The sequence below is a fragment of the Cucurbita pepo genome, chromosome LG01, assembly GCF_002806865.2.
Source record: "Cucurbita pepo subsp. pepo cultivar mu-cu-16 chromosome LG01, ASM280686v2, whole genome shotgun sequence".
NCBI classification, from domain to species: domain Eukaryota; kingdom Viridiplantae; phylum Streptophyta; class Magnoliopsida; order Cucurbitales; family Cucurbitaceae; genus Cucurbita; species Cucurbita pepo.
In genome coordinates, this window is record NC_036638.1 from 17,707,000 (window position 1) to 17,726,919 (window position 19,920).

The window sequence follows — 19,920 nt, forward strand, 5'->3', positions numbered from 1 at the left end:
GTTACCATGAATACGATCACCAAATTTTATTTATAGAAAGAAATAAAAAGATGAATAAGAACAAAACAAAAAATATATCTTAAGAAATTGATTAACAAAGCTACTAAGATTAACCTATAATAATCTATAAATCAAGATGACAATTTACGGGTGAAAGATATTGATGAATCTTAAATATTTTGCATAAAAAAACTTAATCTAATTGTCGTTCGCCTGAGATCTTCATTTGCAGCTCTTGTTCGTTAGACTGACCACGCTTGGTGAGCAGAGGAGATCTGTGTTGTGATGACTTGAAGAGAATGCTTTGAAGAACAATTCTGCATTGCAAGTAGTTTTGGCATTTGAGAGGACGGCTTCTCTCATTTTTCTAGGTTTTCCTCTTTTTAACTTAACAGTTCTTGTAACTGATACCCATTTGCTTAGCTTAGCAGACTTTCGATTTGTCTGTATCAATATGATTGTATAATTTATTCATAAGGTATCAATAGACTGTTCTAGTTGTTTATAGACGATGATAGGAATGCATAGCAAATTTGTCCCCAAAGAAAAAATCCCTGGCTTGTCATGAGCTCTTCCCTCAGTTGGAATAGCTAGTTTTCCATTTACATCAAGTTGGATTCTATTCTTTCAGCTCTTGTTATAATTTGATTGCACACTTCACTTTTAAGTTTCCAGTAATGTGGCTAATCTATGAGGCTGCTCATTTACCTGTTAAAGATGGAAACAGAACACAATGGACTATTTCATTCTCTCTTGGTTTTTGAGTATCAACCTGCTGTATAATAGCATGTCTACAGGCTGAACATTTTACCAGTGAGGCCGCCTATGGCCTTTCTTCTTATTACATCCTTTAGTGCAATTGTTTGTGCTTCAACTCTATAATCTGTTTTCTGTCTCGTGTAGAATGTTGATTGGTTCGACTCTTCTCTGGTTTTATTGCTTCCAGCATTGTTGCCTCCAAATTTATCACATCTGTCTATTAGGAATCACAACTCTCCGCAATAGTATGATATTGTCCACTTTGAGCTGGTCTCGTACCAATAGAGATGTATTCCTTAATTAGCCAATGTGGGACTCCCCTTCTCGATCTGTTTCATGTAATCTGTGTTTGTTTATTCAAGAATTACTGTAATACTAGGTTGAAGGATTCTATCGTTGTAGAACTCATTGATGTTTCCTTTAAAAAGTACAGAAAATGCATATTCATTTTGCTCACTTTTATCTTTTTCATCAAAAGCACTTGCAACCTGAGTTTTCTTACCATTCTTTCTGTCTGTTGCTGCCAATTTCAGGATCCAAAATGATGGGTTGAGGTGAAAAACAAAATCAAATGAACCTGCAGATCGTAACTTCAGCAAATCCAACCTTTACAGGTAAACAGAATGATTTATATTTTGGAAGAAAGGAGAGTAGCATGAAAATGGTTGATATTCTGATTATGAGTAATGGATTTGCGTGTGAAATTGAAGCATCTCTGATTAGGAAGTCTTATCTAAATAACAAACAAACTTCAGGTAGGTGACTAGTCCAGTCAGATCTTTGAGGTCTAATGATTTGCGTGTCTCCCCTAATTATACGATCATGTATATATATTTTTTTATTGAATTGAATTTACTGTTGCCTTTAGACCTTAGAGACCTAAAAGCCATAACCTACTCAATAATTTACTACAAAAAAACATAGCCAAAAGAGAGAGAAAGAAACAAACCCAAATAATTTCAAAACATCAATCATGGAACCTGAGATGGAAATAAGATAATGAACAGAGACTAAAATGAGTGCAGAATTCAATCATTCATGAAGATACAGACAATATCTTTCTTAATGGTTAAAAGAAATATGTGTTAGGACTGCACAAAAACAACCGAAAGAGAAAATGCAAGGAGTAATTTTGCTAGAGAGAAAATGTAACGAGTAATATTGGCCAGAGAGAAAATGCAAAGAGGAATATTGACCAGATTTATATTCCAAATATCTACCCTATGAATTGAGGTTTAAAGAGAAAAAATACAAGAAGAAATATTAGCTAGAGGTTTATATAGATGACTATGCATAGACAATGCAGAAAATACATTTTCAAAAGTTGCAGGATATATATATATATAGATCGATTTACTATATGTAACATTACTAGATACAGTGTTTGACTATAGTTGTTTTTATTATATATGTTTTTTTACCATGATTATACATAATCATGAGTAAGCTCAGCAGCAAACTCCTAACAATAGGATATGTGTTAGAGAAGGATATGATGGGATGTCCTCCTAATTCAAAATGAAGTTGATGTCTAAAAGCATCAATTGAATGAAATGAATGGCTGAAATAGAAAGATGCCTGAGATTCCCACCTCAGTAATCTAAATATTTTGCCCAATTTGAAATTTTCATAGGACGACAAAGCTTACAACACCACGACATTTAAGTAAGCATCTCTTTACATCTGATAGAATGGTTCTGCTTTTTGAGCATCAACAAGTTTAAATGTCTTTTACTATTTCATTGTTGACAATGAATGTCCTCTACTATTTCATTGGTGATAATGATAACTACAAAATAACTAATATAAGAAACTCGAACAACTTTATAGTTCTCCTAAAATTTGGTTAACTTTCCTACAAAACACTAATAGTATCGGAACATTTTTTTTTTTTTTTTTATGTATATAGAACATATACCAAAAAGTGAAAATGATAACTATGAAATATTATTTTACTTCTTTAGCCATTTTGAGGTTTCAAAATGTATGTTTACCATTGACAAAGGCTCGGAAGGCCATGTTCACTAAGAGGTCCCAAGTCTAAACCTTTGGTGAACTTTTTGTGTTTTTTAATGGGTCGAGACAATATTGCAACTTTGTAAGAATATATATATATTTTTTTAAATTTAACATTAATAGTTATATATAAATAGTTAATTCTTTTAAATTTTATATTCTTACTCAAAGTTTTTACCATAATCCTCTTTGGCCCTTCAATATTAAAAAAACTATTTTCATAGTGATTATGAATTATTATATTTGTAAAAAATAAAAAATTAAATATCTGATTTGATATTTAACTAACCACCATTTTAAAAAAATGAAAAAAAAAACATGTTCAATTAAAAATAAAATATTGAGAATGGGTCTCGAAACAGACTATTGATGCTTTAGATTAGTCATTTTATTCGATTGTGTAAAGAAAAAGTTTGGATTTATAAAATATGATAATAATATTATATTACATATTTATCTCCTTTTATCAAGGGTATTTTGGTAATGTTCCATGTTTTTTAAAAAAAGTTGAAAAATAAAATTAATATAAAATCCTTTTATAGGATCACGTTTTATTTAAACCACACAATTAAAAAAAAAAAAAAAAAAAAAAAAAAAAAAAAAAAAANCTGGTTTTTGTCTTTGAATTTTATAAATTAAATGTTTATTTATAGTCATTGATTTTATTTTAAAAAATATTCACCGGTCTTAGTTCTTAAGGAATTTTGGAATAATATTCTTTATTATTATTATTATTATTATTATTATTATTAAAGGGAAAAAGGTATTTTAGAAAAATAGAAAAGGAATTGCTTTCGGCTGCGGCTGCGGCTGCGGCTGCGGCTTCTGTTTTAAGCGCGCAGAATCTTCTCCACAAGCCGCAGACTTTGTTTCCCGAATATATAAATAAAATTATATAAAATAAAATAAAATTGGATTTTTAGTTTTTTTTTTTAGTTCAATTATGGACCCTTTTATAGTCCCTACACAAAAAGAAGTGGGCCCGGCTCAAAAATCCAAAATCCATTTCCACACGCACGTATCATGCTTTCCACGTGGCGCAATTTGCACTGCTCGTTGTTGCCACCGGGCGTGATTTTTCTCCCTTCATCTTCCCTCTCCCCCTCTTCCAAGCCCCAACACTTCTGTCTCTTTCTCTCTCCCGTTCGTGTCTTTTGGTTTGGACGAATTTCGTTTATTCTTAAGGCAAGCGGTCCGAGGTACTACTAGCTTGTAATCTTTTTGATTGATCGTAAGATAACACATACTGGGTGTTGAAGCTTTGATCACTGGACACCTAGGCGTTTTTTTTCTTTAAATTTTCTAGTACTTGTGATTGCCTTTTTCTTCGCTCTGTCTTCTTTTTATTTCGTGTTGTTGTTTCCCTTTTGATAATCGAGGTTTTCTGTGTAAATTTTGTGGGTTTTTGTTTGTTTTCAAACATTGGGCAGCAGAAACTGTAATTTCTTGAACTGGGTCGCTCTGTTTTCTGTTTATATTTTGTGGGTCTTCGTTTGTTTTCGACCATTGGGCAGCAGAAACTGTAATTTCTTGAAGTGGGTCTCTCTGTTTTCTGTTTATATTTAGTGGGTCTTCGTTTGTTTTCGACCATTGGGCAGCAGAAACTGAAGTTTCTTGAACTGGGTCGCTCTGTTTTCTGTGTAAATTTTGTGGGTTTTAGTTTGTTTTCAACCATTGTGCAGCAGAAACTGTAATTTCTTGAACTGGGTCGCTCTGTTTTCTGTTTTTTCTTTGATCTTTGAAAGGAGTTGGGGATCATGGCTGCACCAGCCTTGGCCCTTTATGTTGGTTGCATATACAAAGATACCTGGTTTTTGCATGTCTTCTACTGGTTATTGTGTTGAGTTATAATCTTGCCTTTCTTTCTCTCAGGCGGCAGAAGCGAGAAAATTGTGGGAATTTTGAGTGAAATGGTTGGTAAAGACATTTTGAGGACAGAGGGCGTGAAGATGTGGTTTGAGAGAGTAATGAATCGACTTTGGTGCTAAAGGAGTTATAATATGGACGGTGGGGTGATAGCCGGATGGAAGGACATTCCTATGGAGCTCCTCTTGCAAATTATATCTCTTGTTGATGATCGAACTGTTATTGTGGCTTCAGGCGTGTGTCGTGGATGGAGGGACGCTATTTGCTTTGGACTCCTCCATCTCTCTCTCTCATGGTACTTGTTCTTATCTGCCTTGAACGCCTTTCTATTTCTTTTGAATCTTTACCGTTTAGTGTGGACGGTGCTTGGGGAGGAGAACGGAACATCCTTATAAAGGGTGTGGAAACCTTTCACTAGCCGACACGTTTTAAAGTCTCAAGGGGAAGCCCGAAAAGGAAAACCCAACAGTTACATTTAGCCTCTGATTTGACTATAGGCCTATTATCTTGTATCGTTACAGGCTTCTGACTTGTTGGGTGTCTGGTTGATATTGATTTTTCTCCTTCTGTTATAGTTTCATATGATATGATGAATTTGGTGTGTTTCTTCTGATTTTATTAGTACTTTACTTATGAACTATGAGTACTTAGATTACCTATTTCCTCGCGTAATCGCAAGAGTTTCGACGAAGAATTGGTGGGATTGGAAGGGAGATAGATGATGTGATGAGTTATGTGTTTCAAAATCTTGCAAGAAAAAGGGATGAAACACCTAATAAGCCCAAGCACATCATAATCATAACACATATCTTAATGATCACCTTGGAACTTGTTAGAAGTATTTTATTAGTGAATTTGTTTGATCAAGATGAATGCCTGGCAAGTCTGATGGCTAATTGTCAGTTGGTGTGAACTTCTTATTCAGGTGCAAGAAGAACATGAACAACTTGGTCCTATCCCTTGTTCCTAAATTTGCAAAACTGCAAACTTTAATCTTGCGCCAAGATAAACCCCAGCTTGCAGATGATGCTGTTGATACCATTGCTAGTTACTGCCGCGATCTGCAGGTCCTCGACCTGAGAAAAAGTTTCAAGCTCAGTGATCGTTCCTTGTATGCTCTGGCTCATGGTTGCCGTGATCTTAAAAAGCTTAATATTAGTGGCTGTACTTCATTTAGTGACACTGCATTGGCTTATCTAGCCAGTTACTGCAGAAAGCTAAAAGTTCTTAATCTTTGTGGCTGCGTCAAGGCTACATCGGACACTGCATTGCAGGTACAATGTACAGATTAAGCGCGTATAGCGGTTATGAAGTTGATTGGTGTAATCCCCGTCGTTTTTCGTGCAGGTTATCGGACAATACTGTAATCATTTGCAGTCTGTAAATCTAGGATGGTGTGAGAATGTGAGTGATGTGGGTGTGATGAGTTTGGCGTATGGATGTCCTGATCTCAGAAGCTTAGATTTGTGTGGCTGTGTCCTAATTACAGGTACATCTCTGGATGAACTGATCAGAGGTGGTTTTTGTTTGGTTGAGTATAATATCTGTGTGATTTATGATGTCTTTATGGAGGCTTTATCAATGAACTTTGAAGCTTTAGTGTATTACAGATTTCAACTAGTCGAATTTCATTGGCCCTACAAAGAGTATTGTTAGCGTCAAATATTCATCACTTCTACCTCTAATTGTATGAGATCTCACATCGGTTGGGGGGGGAACAAAACATTCCTTATAAGGGTGTGGAAACCTCTTTCTAGTTGATGCATTTTAAAACCGTGAGGTTGACGGTGATACGTAATGGGCCAAACTGGACAATATCTGCTAGTGGTAAACTTGAGCTGTTATAAATGGTATCAGAGCTAGACACCGAACATTGTGCCAGCGAGAATTTTGGGCCTCCAAGAGGGATGGATTGTGAGATCCCGCATCGGTTGGAGAGGAGAATGAAACATTTCTTATAAGGGTAGGGAAACCTCTCTCTAGCAAACACGTTTTAAAATTGTGAGACTGACGACGATACGTAACGGGCCAAAATGGACAATATCTGCTAGCAATAGGCTTGGGATGTTACAAATGGTATAGAGCTAGACATCGGGTGATGTGCCAGCGAGAACACTGGCACCCAAAGGGGTGGATTGTGAGATCCCACATCAGTTGGAGAGGAGAACGAAACATTCTTTATAAGTGTGTAGCAACCTCTCCCTAGAAAACACGTTTTAAAATCGCGAGGCTGACGGCGATACGTAACGGGCCAAAACAGACAATATTTGCTAGCGTAACTATGCTTTGCAATTGCCAAGCAAATAGTTTCATGAAGTTGATAGATTAACCAAAATCATGGCTTCTTTGCTTCTCTTGGAAGTCTGTTGGACTCTTTTTCTATACCTTTGTATATCTGTTTCATTTCTTTCTGTTGCTTTTCATAGTTGGATCTGTTTATGTGATCAGATGAGCTGCCTCATCAGAAACTTCTTTTGAGTGTAAATTACGCGGTTGTTTTGTTCTTCTCTCGAACTGTTGTTGAACTGGTTTATGGCTAATGGAAACAATGTCTATTACATGTAGCTGAATAATGTTGATCGTTTTGCCTCATCTGCAGATAATAGTGTGATTGCTTTGGCAAATATGTGCCCTCATCTGAGGTCCCTTGGCCTCTACTACTGTCAGAACATAACAGACAGAGCTATGTACTCTTTGGCCCATAGCATAAAGAACAAGCCTACAAAATGGGCACCTGGGAAATGCAAGAACGATCACGATGGACTTCGAACACTTAACATTAGTCAATGCACAGCTCTTACTCCCCCCGCCGTCCAGGCAGTTTGTGATTCGTTTCCAGCTCTTCACACCTGCTCGGGTCGCCATTCTCTCATCATGAGTGGCTGTCTAAATCTAATGTCTGTGCATTGTGCTTGTGCAGTCCAAGCTCACCGCACTGCTGCTTTTCATCATCCGGCTCATTGAACACTGGAAGAAGCTTAGAGAGTAATGTTATTCACGAAACAACACTTTTTTGTTTGGTTATGTACATGTGTACCTCTGAAGAACGGGAGATGGAACGTATGAAGACTTTGTTCTATCTGTTTCCCCGTTGGACATTTCTATGCCAAGCCTACGTTGTTAGAGACATGCTTGGTTAGTTGTGGAAATGCCTTGAAATATATAAATTTCATAAGTATACTTTTGGACAGAAAACTGCAACAGGTCACCCAACAATTGGTGAAGCAAAAAAATACTCGCCTTTTGACACGAGGCTACTGTTAGGGAAGCTGTGACTAAATAAAAATTGGAGGCTTGTTCTCTAGTGAATGTTGGAACTGAGAAGGATTATTTTCAGAACAAAATCATACATCATGCTTATTTGATACCTCATTTGCAATATCATTTCATATGAAAGTGAATATTGAATCATTGTGTTCAGTGTGCGGATCCTCGATTAGAAAGTTAAAGCTTTACACTTGCAACTCATTGGAGAAAATTATGTATGTATATATTATATGGATATAAAGAACTATTAACAGAGTTTGAGTAAAGTCGATTATACATGGTGGCCAACTTGTGACAACATGGAAGATCATTGATTTTAGCCCAACATTTGTCAACACAATTAAAGGCTGTGTGCTTGTTGAAAGATGAGAGATAAAAACCTTCTTGCATGAATGGATATATTCATCATTTGCTTTTATACACGATTTCTTCATCCTCCACATCAAATGCTGGGTTACAGAGACATCTGAAGAGTCTACCAATACCCTGCAAGACATGAATAATGATATAGAAACTTCAACCATGATCTATTTTCCCATCAAAGAGTGCAAAATATCAAGCAAATACTAAGCAAACTGTTTATAATGATTGCATACAGTGTGAGGTGCTGAGTATGTCCAAGGAATTGTCTTAATCAATCTGAAATGATAATAAAAACTACGTCGCACGAGTTAAAACACTATGGCGAAGACTTGTCTACTTTCAAATTCGTTTTCATTTTCTTGTATTAAGCTAAGAGGAAAAAAGACAACTGTTTTTATCTTCTTTTTTTTCTTTTTAACGTTACTATGGTTCAATTAGATAATTGAAACTTTGCACAATAATTTCAAGGTTAAATTACAGGTTTTGGTTTTGAAATTTCAAGTTTATGAAATTTCTAAACTTTAAAGAGCATTTAAAGGTTTCTAAACTTAAAAAATGTCTAATCTTCTTCAAGCTTTTAATTTTAAATCCAACACGTTAACTTATTTGAATTTTTTTTTTTTTTAACAAATATATTAGACATCAATTATGTGGAATAAGATAGTTTAGGTTTTGAGTAGGGAGAGAAGAGGTGATCCACTTGCCTGAGTAAGAAAAGGAGTTCGATATGATAGTGGTCTCTGGGGATCCTCATCATCGCTGCTCTCTGAACTCGTTCCATCGTCATCTACTGCAGCAGCACTTTTCTTTCTTGACGTTCCACCATTTTGTGCATGCTTCTCCTGCTGATAAGGACACGAAGTAGTTTTCATAACCAGGCGTTAAAAACTGAACATTATCACCCTTCTTCAAAATACATCAGAAAGTGCAAAATATGCCGGCATCTTATACTGTGTGACTTTGACATCACAGAGGAGCCACTATATCCAGTAAAAGGCATCATCAACTAGATCCTTATATAGAAAAGGAGAACTTGTGGGGTATCAATGAGATTTTAGTAAAACCAAGAAAAACTTTAATAATGGAAAAGTAACAAAAATGGTGAACGTGTCTCAAATCTTAATCTCATATTGAACCTGGAATATCTTTCCAAGAATCTTCATTGCCAGAGCACGGGCTTTTAGTTCTTCCTTTTTAACAGTATTATCCCGTAGGACCTGGGGAATGAATTGGACCACAAAAAATTCATTATCTGTGCCTAATAAGAATATTTTTTTTTCAGTATAAAAGTATCAATTCACCAAATACTTATTCCTAAGTCTTAATTGCCTAGGAATAACAAATGCATCATTATTAAGTGCGCCTAACTTCCCTGGTACTTCGATAAGTTCCCAAATATTCACTTCAAAATTAAAGAGAGAGAAAGCTCACCATCTGGCACACATTTACAAGAGTCAGTTCAATGTCCACTACGTTAAGCTTCCACAAAGAATTCAGGAATGTGTCTTTATTCGCTCGTATATGCGATTCAATATCATTTCCTGGGCCACTACCATCCATTTTAAACTGCCGGGAAATATCATCTTGAAGTTGTAACAACTGGAAAGCACCTGGATACATATAAATTGTTGATCTGATTAGGTAGCAAAATATCAAAGAAGAATACTCGATCATCGATGAGAAACAGAGGACGAAGTGTAAGCTTGAGATTTTCCTGCCTTTTGCAGCTGTTATCTGTGACTTCCAAAAATGTCCCTTGTTGCGAAACCATTCAGCCACAAATGGCACGCCAAGATAAATGGCTCTCTTTCCAAGCTCTTGTGCTGCTTGTCTTGAATAAATGTAGCCTATAGTGTGTAATATACTAGCACCAAAAGCTGCATGTCCATAATGAGGAAAAACGAGGATCATCAATATAAATACAAGAAGGCACCTGAATCAATAAGCTTTCAAGAAAATGCCAAACTAATTAAGGTGCCGTTTCACATGGCTAGGCACATAACATCCTTGCATAGAAAAACACAAGAATTCGAGTCTCACAACAAGAAACGGTCAAATTTAGAAATTAATGAAATCTGGAAGGAAAAAGGCGGGAAAGGAAGAGAGTAATTGCAATGTCATAATCATGGTTGTTGTTACCCGCATTTGAAAGTCTTTTGGCTTCAGATTCAGCATGCCGTAAGAATCCATCTTTGTCCCCTTGAACATATTGATTAAGAAAACCCTCAAGCACACGTGCAAGTTTTTCTTCTCTTTCTTTCTGGACAGCCTACATTAGATAAGTTGTATATCAGGGACGTGGAGATGGTCTAGAGAGTGAATCTTGAGCAAAAGGATACATTCTGTAAGTATACATCCTTGTTGGAGCATGGAAGGGTCTGACGTTAAGAGCTAATTTTGCGGGAATCGAAAATCACATCTTCTCAAAGATATTGGCATCTTTTCAAATTTTAAGAGATAAACAGGTGTAAGAGAGAGAAACAAATATGAAGATAGATTACGTTCCAGAGAATTTTAACCACAAAAAGGAATAGAAAAGGGAAAACAATGTTTTGGGGGAGAGAGGGAAGAAGGAACAGAATTCCTCCTTATCTATGATTGCTTATGCACATAAAAGTTGTTTTGAGAAGGATTGGTTACCAACTAAACTGTTGTAGCAAAAGCTTGATCTGACTAGATACAAAAGTGTCTTCAGTGTTATTTGTATGCCTTGAAATGGAAAACTTCCTATTTAAGGTTGTCTTGGCTTGTTGCCAATAATCTGGGTAGGGTAGGCAAAACTTGGCCAATCTGAATTTTTGTTGAGAAGGCACAACAATTCTATATTATCAAGGTCAATCTAATTGTAACTTTGTGGATAAAATTACCTGGTTTTGATTTGCAACCCACAACAAAAAGAAAATCTATATTATGTAACTTGTAAACACCATTAGGCATACTTGCCTTCAACTTATCATGAAGTCTCTCTGGATTACCAGTTTCGCTCTCTAATTCAGATGAAGCCATTGATGCTACCGCTAAATGTCCGATGTAGTCCTCAAATAATTCACTTCCAAATAGAAGTGCAAAGACAGCAGTAGGGTCAAGCATGGATTCCCTGGACATAACAAATCAAATAATGTCAAGAGAAAAACAGCAAATCATCAAATAATAATACTAAATAAATAAGAAGAAAAAGAAAAACAGCACAACACAGTCCAGAGAGAAAAAATCAACATCAATTAATGCCTCTCCACCAAGAGATCTAACCTAGTAATACCGTGCTTCCCATTCCTATCATATGCCTCTCTTTGGACTGCATCACTCAAAACTTGATAAGCTTCACCAAGCACCTACGAAAAGTAATCAAACTATTTCACATAACAAAAAGTAACGCAATACAAAATTCCGGCCGCTAGGAAAAAGCTCCACATTAAGCAAAACATAAACAGCAGAAGGTAAAGAACACGATAAAAACCAGTTTAGTACACTTGCCTGAAACCTATCAGCAGCTTGAGGATCATTCAAATTCTTATCCGGATGGACTTGTTTCGCCTATACAAGAAAAATTAACTCAAACTCCAAACCAATAATCCAATACATTCTCAGTCTACCTATTTCCAAAACCAAACAGAAACGAAACTCAAATTTCTTCAAACAAAATCAATCAAAAAACCTCCAACCTTGAGATAATAAGCCTTACGTATCTCCTCCTCGGAAGCAGAAGGACGAACACCGAGAACATCATAATACTCAGTATCGTTCACCATTTTCGTCCAGTCCTAGATCACGGATCTGCAGCAGAGCAAGATCCTCCAAGAGAGGGAGTAGAAAAGATGAGGAGAAGGGAGAGAAAATGGGGGAAAAGTAAGAGAGAGAGAGAGAGAGAGAGAGAGAGAGAGAGAGAGAGATAGGGCCATTTGTGAAGGGGGGAAGGGGCTTCACTGCGCCTCGCCCGCCCCACCGCCCACTAGCTTCTCCTCGTGCCTTTCCAGTTCTTCACTAATAAACTAATGAAAGAAAAACTGCTTTTTCGCGGGAGAAAACAGTATTTTTTTCAACTGTCATGAGAAAACTGCTTATGACGCTGCGCCAAACTTTCTCTTTCTGATTCGTAGCCCTATTGCGTATTGCCACGTGTATTGCTTTGTCGGCTATTACTTTGGGCCGTATATATGGGCCTTCTTTTTATGGGCCTGGGCTACTTTTATCTTTTCTTAGTGGGCTTTTGGCTTGGCCCACTGTGATGCAGTCTTGGAAATGGGAATATTTATTTTATAATTGGTTGACTTAGGAGGGTCCCCCTACAGCCTCGTATGGGCGGCCGTAATGATTCATTAGGACAATGGAGCTGTAAAACAGGCGGCTTTAATGATTTATGTGCAAGTTTATTATTTTATTTTCAAAAAATAGATTTTTTTTTTTATTTTTTTATTTTTTTTTTATTATCATTAATCTCATCAATATAAAGGATTCACTAAAAATTATTCAAATTAAATTTTGTTCTTGTCGTAGCATGTGACAGTGTTCGGTATTCAATAGCAGTTAAATTACAAATTTAATATAACAGTTTAAAAGTTCACTACTAGCAGATATATACGGTCTCTTTGGACCTTTAGGAGATTCTCTTTAAAGTTTTTAAAATGGGTTTGTTAGAAAGAGGTTTTGACATCACTCTAAAGAATACTTCGTTCGCCTCTTCAATCGGTATAAGATCTCATAATCTACCCTCTTTCGGGCTCCAACATCCTTGCTGGTACTTGTTCCTCTCTCCAATCGATGTACGATCTCAGAATCCATCTCCAGTGTCTGGCTTTGATGCCGTTTGTAACAGCTCAACCCACTACTAGTAGATATTGTTTGCTCTCTTTCGGGCTCCAACGTCCTTGCTGGTACTCGTTCCTCTCTCCAATCGATGTATGATCTCGCAATCCATCTCCAGTGTCTGGCTTTGATGCCATTTGTAGCCGCTCAACCCACCACTAGTAGATATTGTTTGCTTCCCCGTTATCCTGTTACGTATCGCCATAAACCTCACGGTTTTAAAAAGCGTCTATTAGGGAGAGGTTTCCACACCGCTATAAAAAATGTTCCCCTCTCCAACCGACGTGGGATCCATCCCTTACGAGACTCAACACTCGTTCCTCCCTCCAATCAACGTGAGATCTCACATTTAATTATTATAATTTAAAAAAAGTTATAAATATTAGAATTAATACGTACCAATACAAGAACGTAAGCTTTCTTTACGCAAATAAGTTGATAAGTAATTTTTATAACAATATTATGTTTACGAAAGTGAAACCTCTAAGAGTACATCGATGAAGATCGAACACACACGAAAAAGAACATAAGATTAACCTGAATGATAATACAGGGTGACAAAAACAAGTGAAACAACATCTGTAACACGAGTTTGAATCAAAACTTGGAACATATACACAAAAGGGCAATGCTTTAAGCAGTCACAGATGGAGCAGGAACGTTCTGAACACAAATTACATACTCGATTCAATACCAACAAATAAATAAGCTATAGGATCAAGGCCCTGTGGTCTTAAGACCAGTAACTCTAGTTCGTCGAGACATTTTGTAGGACAGAACTGCAATTTGCTGATTTGTACAAGTCTGATCGGATCGTATTGAGTTATGATAAACCAAATTGTACGATGACACACGTAATGTTGTCGGTACTCCCTCGTGCATAAGCTTCTTGAATGAGTTTTCTTGAAGCCATTTCTGCATCTTGGATGTGTTGCACTAATGATACAGCTTCCTGCAAAGCACAAAATAGAGATGAAACTTACAAAATATTTAGTTTAACTTGAGCTTTCTGTGTGTAGATCCCTGTGACTCCACTAAGAACAATTTGCCATAAGAGGGGAGAATCAGCTGGAGGACCTCCTTTTTTAGCTTCAAACCTTCGAAGATTAATGTTTTCTAAAACAGTTTATGCATACGACAACTAATCACATGAAATAGCCATCATTTCTAGGAACATTAGGATTCAAAAGCTCGTTTAAATGTTGTACGACTTGAATAAATGTCTACCAAAACTAGAAAATTATAGTAGCTAGTTATACCTTGTGACACCAAGGTTAGCATAACTCAATTAGTCTAGACATATGGAATTAGAGGTACAAATCCCCGAACCTCAGTGCTGCTGACCTCAAGCATGGAATTGCATAATAGCAAACTCAGCTAATACCCTCAAAGACTTCTGAAGGGATAAGTTAATGGAAATCTTATCACGTTGACTAATTTAGGGAATGATCATGGGTTTATAAGTAAGGAATACATCTCCATTAGTACGAGGTCTTTTGGGGAAGCTTAAAGCAAAGCCATGAGAGCTTAGGCTCAAAGTGGACAATATCATACCATTGTGGAGAATCGTTATTTCTAACAAATCTTATCCATTTTCAACTATCCTACGGGTTTTATTTTATTATTATTATTGTTTTTTTTTTTTTGTAGTTTGTGCCGCCCTGCCCCCTTTTCAGGAGGTTGTGGGGTAGTTGATTTCTAAGATTATGACAAGGAAGACGGGTGCGTGACAGACTATATCAGTCTCTTCTTTTGGTCAATTGATCAATAATGGAGAAAGCCAAACGACTTGAATCCTTCCAATCCCAGACAAGTATTCCCAGATTTAAGATCACCAAATAGCACTATCACATATTCAAAGGTCAAACTAAGAACAAATCTTATAAATGAATAATCAATCTCTCTAATAGAACAAGACAGAGAAAGTCAAAGTAATCTAAAGAATCAATCACCTCATTTGATATGACATTCCAAAGTCCATCGCTTGCAATAATTATAAAGTCTACACTGGGGATTTCTTCTTCCTATTCAAATGAATGAAAATCAGTGTAAAGGAGCAGCTAGAAATAGTGAAAAGTTCTATTCCAAATTTACAGAAGATATAAGAGCACAAGGAAAAGATAAATATTCAAAAAACAGAGCTATGGTTAACGTTTAACAGTTTTAAAGATTGGAATGATAGATCATTAACACTAAACATATCGTGTCCTCAAATATGGTTACCCATCTATATGATCATTAACACCGACATGCAACGTCAGCTAGTCTGAAACTATACAAGCTGCAGCCACACAAGATTTTGAAACAATGACCGCTTGGTTAATTCAAGGGTCATAGCATTTGCAAAATGCTCAGGATAAAGTTTCATTTACATTCGATGAACATATGTAAATTCAAAATAAAGAACAGAGTCGAATTGTACCGATGAGTCTCTTGTGCTTGACTGAATAAATGTATACTACGAGTTCATATAATAAAAGATAGCTTCCCCAACCTTAATTTCGGGATCAGCAACAACGTATCGTTTGAGTAGCTTATCTCCAAAGGCACGTGAAACTGCTAGAATACCACCAACCCTCCAAGTTCCTGGATTAAGTTAAGCAACAAATTAAAAGTTTCAATTCAAACTTTCATGATGAGTATGTTTCAACTAGTTGTTAAAGTTTGTTATGGAAATAATAATGGTGGATAAAGATGGAATTACGTCCTTATGGTTTGAAACTATAGGGAACAAATTTGCAATTTAACCATGATAATGTTAGGATTCACATTTAATACTGGCTACAAATGAAAGCAAAAAAAAAAAAAAAAAAAATNAAAAAAAAAATCTCCAAAACAAGCTCCTAGATGCAGATAAAGTGTAGATCTTATTTTACCAGCCCAAAGAATGAAACCTCCAGCATCTTCAATCCTTCGCCGTTCATCTGATCGATCAGGCTTGTGATCAATAGAGAGGGGAATAGCTGCAAGAAATAAGAAATGTTTCTGCATCTTAATAGCCCAAGAAATTGCAACATATCCTTTGATTCCAACAAATCTTCATTTTCAATACTTCCTACTATTGACAGAAAAAAGAATAAGCAACCTGAACCAGCTCTAGACGCGACTACTCTCGAATCCCCAACATTAGCAACAAGGAGACGATCCCCTAACAGGACAGCAGTTGATGCAGTTGACCCGGCATCTTTCTGCTGACCTCTCTCTTCATTAATATAGTCTGCATCCGTCTGTCTAAAAACCTCAGCTGCAAAATAAGTATTTTCTTAGTTTATGCTCCACTAGCAAGGCAAAAAGAAAACATGAAATCATAGACACAAATTATAACTTCTTACTAATAGCTGTCTTTGTGTCTTTGATAAAGTCTGGATGGCTACTTAGGTTCTTGAAAAGATTGCGCTTAAGATATTCAGCTGTTCTGGAACCTCCATGACCTACATCACAGTGTCTATTAAACTGGAGAAAAGAACGAGCGTCCATGCATCACACTGGACAACTTGGGAATCTTATAAGGAGAGTTCTTAAATGAAGTGCATCAAGTTAAATGCTGTAAAATGATGACTTACATATAGAAACAATTTTTAGAAGAACCCAGATGTAAATCAATCCCCTGATTCAATCTGGCAAGTAAATGATATAGAATTGCAAAGAAATACTAGGTCTTACCATCAAAAACACCAAAAAAAGCGACCATCTGCCCATCGACTTCAGAAATTCTAGTTTCGTAGAAGTCCTCCATTGATGCCCTTTTACCCTTGAAACTAGAATAGCCATAGCTAAACTTTCCAGTATGATTTCCATGGAGAAAACTGAGAGTACAGAAGAGAATATGATTGGATGTGCAAGTTTCACCGCTTCCAACACTTCACATTGTAATAAAATTACCAAAAGAAGAAAAAATTATTTTAGCCAAATGTCTCTTTTATGCTTATTATTTCCTTCAGATCACGGAAACCATGAGATTCATGGGAGCTAAATTTCAATTCTGCACAGAAATACAATTACTGAATCGGATATTGAACGTCTAGATTCGCCTCGCAACCAAACCATCAAACGCATAGAACTAAAGAAGATTAAAGAAGCTAAATGATGAATGGCTGAAAAATCCATTCACAAGGGCAACTCAAAATCACACCCAAGAGATAATGGGCCCTTTGACCACCTTTAAGAACGCTGCCATCGCACATTGATTGCTTCAAGTTTCAAAAAAAAAAAAAAAAAGTGTCGAATGGAATCATATTGCGAAAGCAGGAAGTTAAACCAAAAACTCAGGTCCACCATCCATGCAATGGCAGGTAATCTGGACCACTCTTAACAGCAAAGTCTAGTACAAAAAGAACAGGTCAAATAAAAAATCCATTAGTTTCTTCATTTCAACGCTCATTTACTGAAGCCAAAGGAACAATCCGCCTAGATATATACATCTCCCTCTACAAACAAGGAAAATTCCAAAAATGAACATAAAAATCTGTGACTCGGTGTCTGCATCCAGATAAGGAATATCACGAGAATCATCAATACAATACAACCAGTAAGAAGCTTGAATAGACCAATCCAACGGTCCAACACCATAAACGATCCTTTAATAGGAAGTAGATCAAAAAACAAGGGCGGGAGAAGGAAGGAAAAAAGAAAATCACAATCGAGAGATTAACAGCAGAAAACACCATTGAATTTATGCATGCAAGATGAGAAGTCATGGCAGTGAATAAGAAAAAAATCAAAGACCTGATACCGCCGCCACTGAATAGAACGTTGGAATCCCTCGAGAACATTATAATTTCTGAAACTACCGGCGGTGGTGGAGAGGAAGATGGTTCAGGCGGTTGTAGAGTGGTCTCTTGATCGGCATCCCCAAGCGGGGGAGAAGAGGGAGAGGGTAGAGGAAACAGAGTTTCCTCCGTGGAAGAGTTGGACTTTGTAACAGCGGCGGCGGCGGTAAACGGCGGCGCTGATGCTCCTACGGCTAGACGAAAGCAAAGAAAGAGAAATAGTCGATTTAGTTTAGTTGGGTAACGAAGTTTAGGCGGAAGCTGCCCAATAACACCGTGGAATATTTCTTATTTGGAAGTCTTTTCCTAATAAAACCAGAAAATTAGTTTCTTAATTAATAAAAATACTATTCATTTTTCCATTTTATTTTTTTATAAAATAATTTTAATTTTAGTGTGAGGGTCATGTTTATCTAAGACGTGTTGCCTATAGCTGCATGTCAAATATCTCGGTCGTGTTCGTCCATGATATATTGTCCATGATCGCATGTCAATTCTAAACCCCTTTTACATACTTTCATTTTAAATAGGTCTTTACTATTTCATGTTATGTTAACACCGGGTGTATGACCAGTCACTAAAATCATGTCTACACTCACTAAAATTCTCTCAAATGTACTATACGAAAATGGGACTAGTCGTCAATTCTTTCTAGCTTGAGTTATATGATATTTTAAGCTATGATGTACTTTCTTAACCTTACTTTCTTCCATTGTTTCAAATTGTTTTCAAATGTATTTCTTCACTCACGTTTACTAAAATATTTCTCACAAATGTGACCCAAGTTTCGAGCATACGCCAACATTGTCCACAAATTCTAAATTTCTCACTGCTAACTTGTTCGCTGGGTTAGAATAAGTGTTGCACAATCGTTGTTTCGTTGTCGTAAGAGTGCAACTGTGACATCGAGCGTGCTTCGTCGGGTGATTTTGGTCCAACTCAATTTGCCGGATTTGTACACTTTTGCACTCGCTAGAGCTCTGCAGTTGGCGTAACCAGCTCCGTTCACCACCACCACCACAACGATACGACCAAAGTTCAGTGTTTTTATGTGTGATGTCTCACATTGGTTGAGAAGGAGAACAAACCACCGTTTATAAAGGGTGTGGAAACCTTCCCCTAGCATACGCGTTTTAAAACCTTGAGGGGAAGCCCGAAAGGGAAAGCCCAAAGACGACAATGTCTACTAGCGGTGGATCTGGATTGTTACATTATGATATAAATTTTCATCCAACAACAACCATTGATGGGGCAGTGGCCACTGTTGTCTACAATTTGCTCGAACAAATTAATGTTTACCTTTAATATCGTATCAAATTAGTTTGAATGATTTTCTAAATAAAACAAAAACATTTTAAAGTACTTAGGTAACAACTCAAGTCCATCACTAGTAGATATTATCCTTTCTCGGATTTTTCACTTTTGGGTTTTCTCTCAAGGTTTTAAAATGTGCTTGACATACTCCCAGTGTTTGACTCTAATACCATTTGTAACAAAATATATAAGAGGCAGACAAGACACAAGGTAGTATACCAGCAAGACATTAGGTCCCATGCATATAGAAACCTCTCTCTAACAAACATATTTTAAAACCGTGAAACTAACGGCAATACGTAATAGGCTAAAACAAACAATATCTAAATTATAAAGGTAGGTTAGAAGTAGCACCGACAGCCTCCAAATGCTTAAATGACGATGTTTGATAAAGAAAAAAACAAACTTTATGAACTCGGGTTGACGACTAAAAGAGCTGTTAGTTGTGTTCTTGATTAGGTAAGTGACAAAATTAAGGTCATGTTCTTCCCCACATCAACAAATAATTGGTGAGAGAATATACCAAAAAAAAAAAAAACTAAATTAATAAAAATATTTTAAAAGTTTTTTATAATTTTTTTAAAAATATTTAAAAAAAACATAGCTCTTTACTATTAATATATGAACGAAAATGGTGTATGAACACCTCATAAATTATTTCACAATTAAACGAAATTAAGAATGAAAATGTTATCCAACCGAGTTTTATAATTATAAATAAAATGGGTTTGAATTTTAGGGTTTTGAGAAATCGAAGAAGAAT

General features: G+C 36.3%; 3 protein-coding genes across 7 annotated transcripts; 1 reads left to right on the plus strand and 2 right to left on the minus strand.

Moving 5' to 3' along the window:
• Positions 1-3,873: 3,873 nt before the first annotated feature.
• Positions 3,874-8,013, plus strand: LOC111788896 (F-box protein SKP2A-like). Its single transcript, XM_023669469.1, has 5 exons — positions 3,874-3,974; positions 4,648-4,936; positions 5,567-5,915; positions 5,989-6,130; positions 7,241-8,013. The coding sequence occupies exons 2-5, from the start codon at positions 4,776-4,778 to the stop codon at positions 7,603-7,605; spliced, it is 1,017 nt and encodes a 338-aa protein (XP_023525237.1). The 5' UTR covers positions 3,874-3,974; positions 4,648-4,775; the 3' UTR covers positions 7,606-8,013.
• Positions 7,664-12,297, minus strand: LOC111788870 (chaperone protein dnaJ 10-like). 4 transcript variants are annotated; one of them, XM_023669434.1, is made up of 11 exons: positions 11,934-12,038; positions 11,746-11,805; positions 11,521-11,603; positions 11,215-11,368; positions 10,411-10,540; positions 9,990-10,148; positions 9,703-9,881; positions 9,408-9,488; positions 8,976-9,116; positions 8,289-8,394; positions 7,664-7,753 (listed from the first exon to the last, which is right to left on the minus strand). In XM_023669434.1, exons 1-10 carry the CDS (start codon positions 12,018-12,020, stop codon positions 8,314-8,316), a joined length of 1,155 nt encoding a protein of 384 aa, XP_023525202.1. In that variant the 5' UTR covers positions 12,021-12,038; the 3' UTR covers positions 7,664-7,753; positions 8,289-8,313. The 4 variants fall into 4 exon arrangements, with proteins under 4 accessions (XP_023525202.1, XP_023525210.1, XP_023525226.1 ...); XM_023669442.1 differs by lacking the exon at positions 7,664-7,753 and adding an exon at positions 7,882-7,958; XM_023669458.1 differs by lacking the exon at positions 7,664-7,753 and having other exon boundaries at positions 8,110-8,394; positions 8,976-9,113; positions 11,934-12,297.
• Positions 12,298-13,572: 1,275 nt separating this feature from the next.
• LOC111791069 (probable protein phosphatase 2C 11) lies at positions 13,573-18,086 on the minus strand. Of its 2 annotated transcripts, none has more exons than XM_023672272.1 (8): positions 17,800-18,086; positions 16,738-16,880; positions 16,407-16,505; positions 16,160-16,318; positions 15,951-16,037; positions 15,569-15,660; positions 15,027-15,098; positions 13,573-14,026 (listed from the first exon to the last, which is right to left on the minus strand). In XM_023672272.1, the coding sequence occupies exons 1-8, from the start codon at positions 17,844-17,846 to the stop codon at positions 13,898-13,900; spliced, it is 828 nt and encodes a 275-aa protein (XP_023528040.1). In that variant the 5' UTR covers positions 17,847-18,086; the 3' UTR covers positions 13,573-13,897. The 2 variants fall into 2 exon arrangements, with proteins under 2 accessions (XP_023528040.1, XP_023528031.1); XM_023672263.1 differs by lacking the exon at positions 17,800-18,086 and adding an exon at positions 17,234-17,771.
• Positions 18,087-19,920: the final 1,834 nt, after the last annotated feature.

Bases quoted from the DNA above. Each gene is read 5' to 3' on its own strand.
- LOC111788896 (XM_023669469.1), top strand. From the start codon at position 4,776: ATGGACGGTGGGGTGATAGCCGGATGGAAGGACATTCCTATGGAGCTC. The intron at 5,916-5,988 runs GTACAATGTACA...TTTTTCGTGCAG, and splicing joins CATCGGACACTGCATTGCAG to GTTATCGGACAATACTGTAA. The intron at 6,131-7,240 runs GTACATCTCTGG...CCTCATCTGCAG, and splicing joins TGGCTGTGTCCTAATTACAG to ATAATAGTGTGATTGCTTTG.
- LOC111791069 (XM_023672272.1), bottom strand. From the start codon at position 17,846: ATGTTCTCGAGGGATTCCAACGTTCTATTCAGTGGCGGCGGTATCAG. The intron at 16,038-16,159 runs GTTGCTTATTCT...TATTTCTTGCAG, and splicing joins CGCGTCTAGAGCTGGTTCAG to CTATTCCCCTCTCTATTGAT. The intron at 15,099-15,568 runs GTTGGGGAAGCT...TCATTTGAATAG, and splicing joins TTGCTGATCCCGAAATTAAG to GAAGAAGAAATCCCCAGTGT.
- LOC111788870 (XM_023669434.1), bottom strand. From the start codon at position 12,020: ATGGTGAACGATACTGAGTATTATGATGTTCTCGGTGTTCGTCCTTCT. The intron at 10,541-11,214 runs GCAAGTATGCCT...TATCTAATGTAG, and splicing joins GACTTCATGATAAGTTGAAG to GCTGTCCAGAAAGAAAGAGA. The intron at 8,395-8,975 runs GCAAGTGGATCA...CATGTCTTGCAG, and splicing joins GAACTCCTTTTCTTACTCAG to GGTATTGGTAGACTCTTCAG.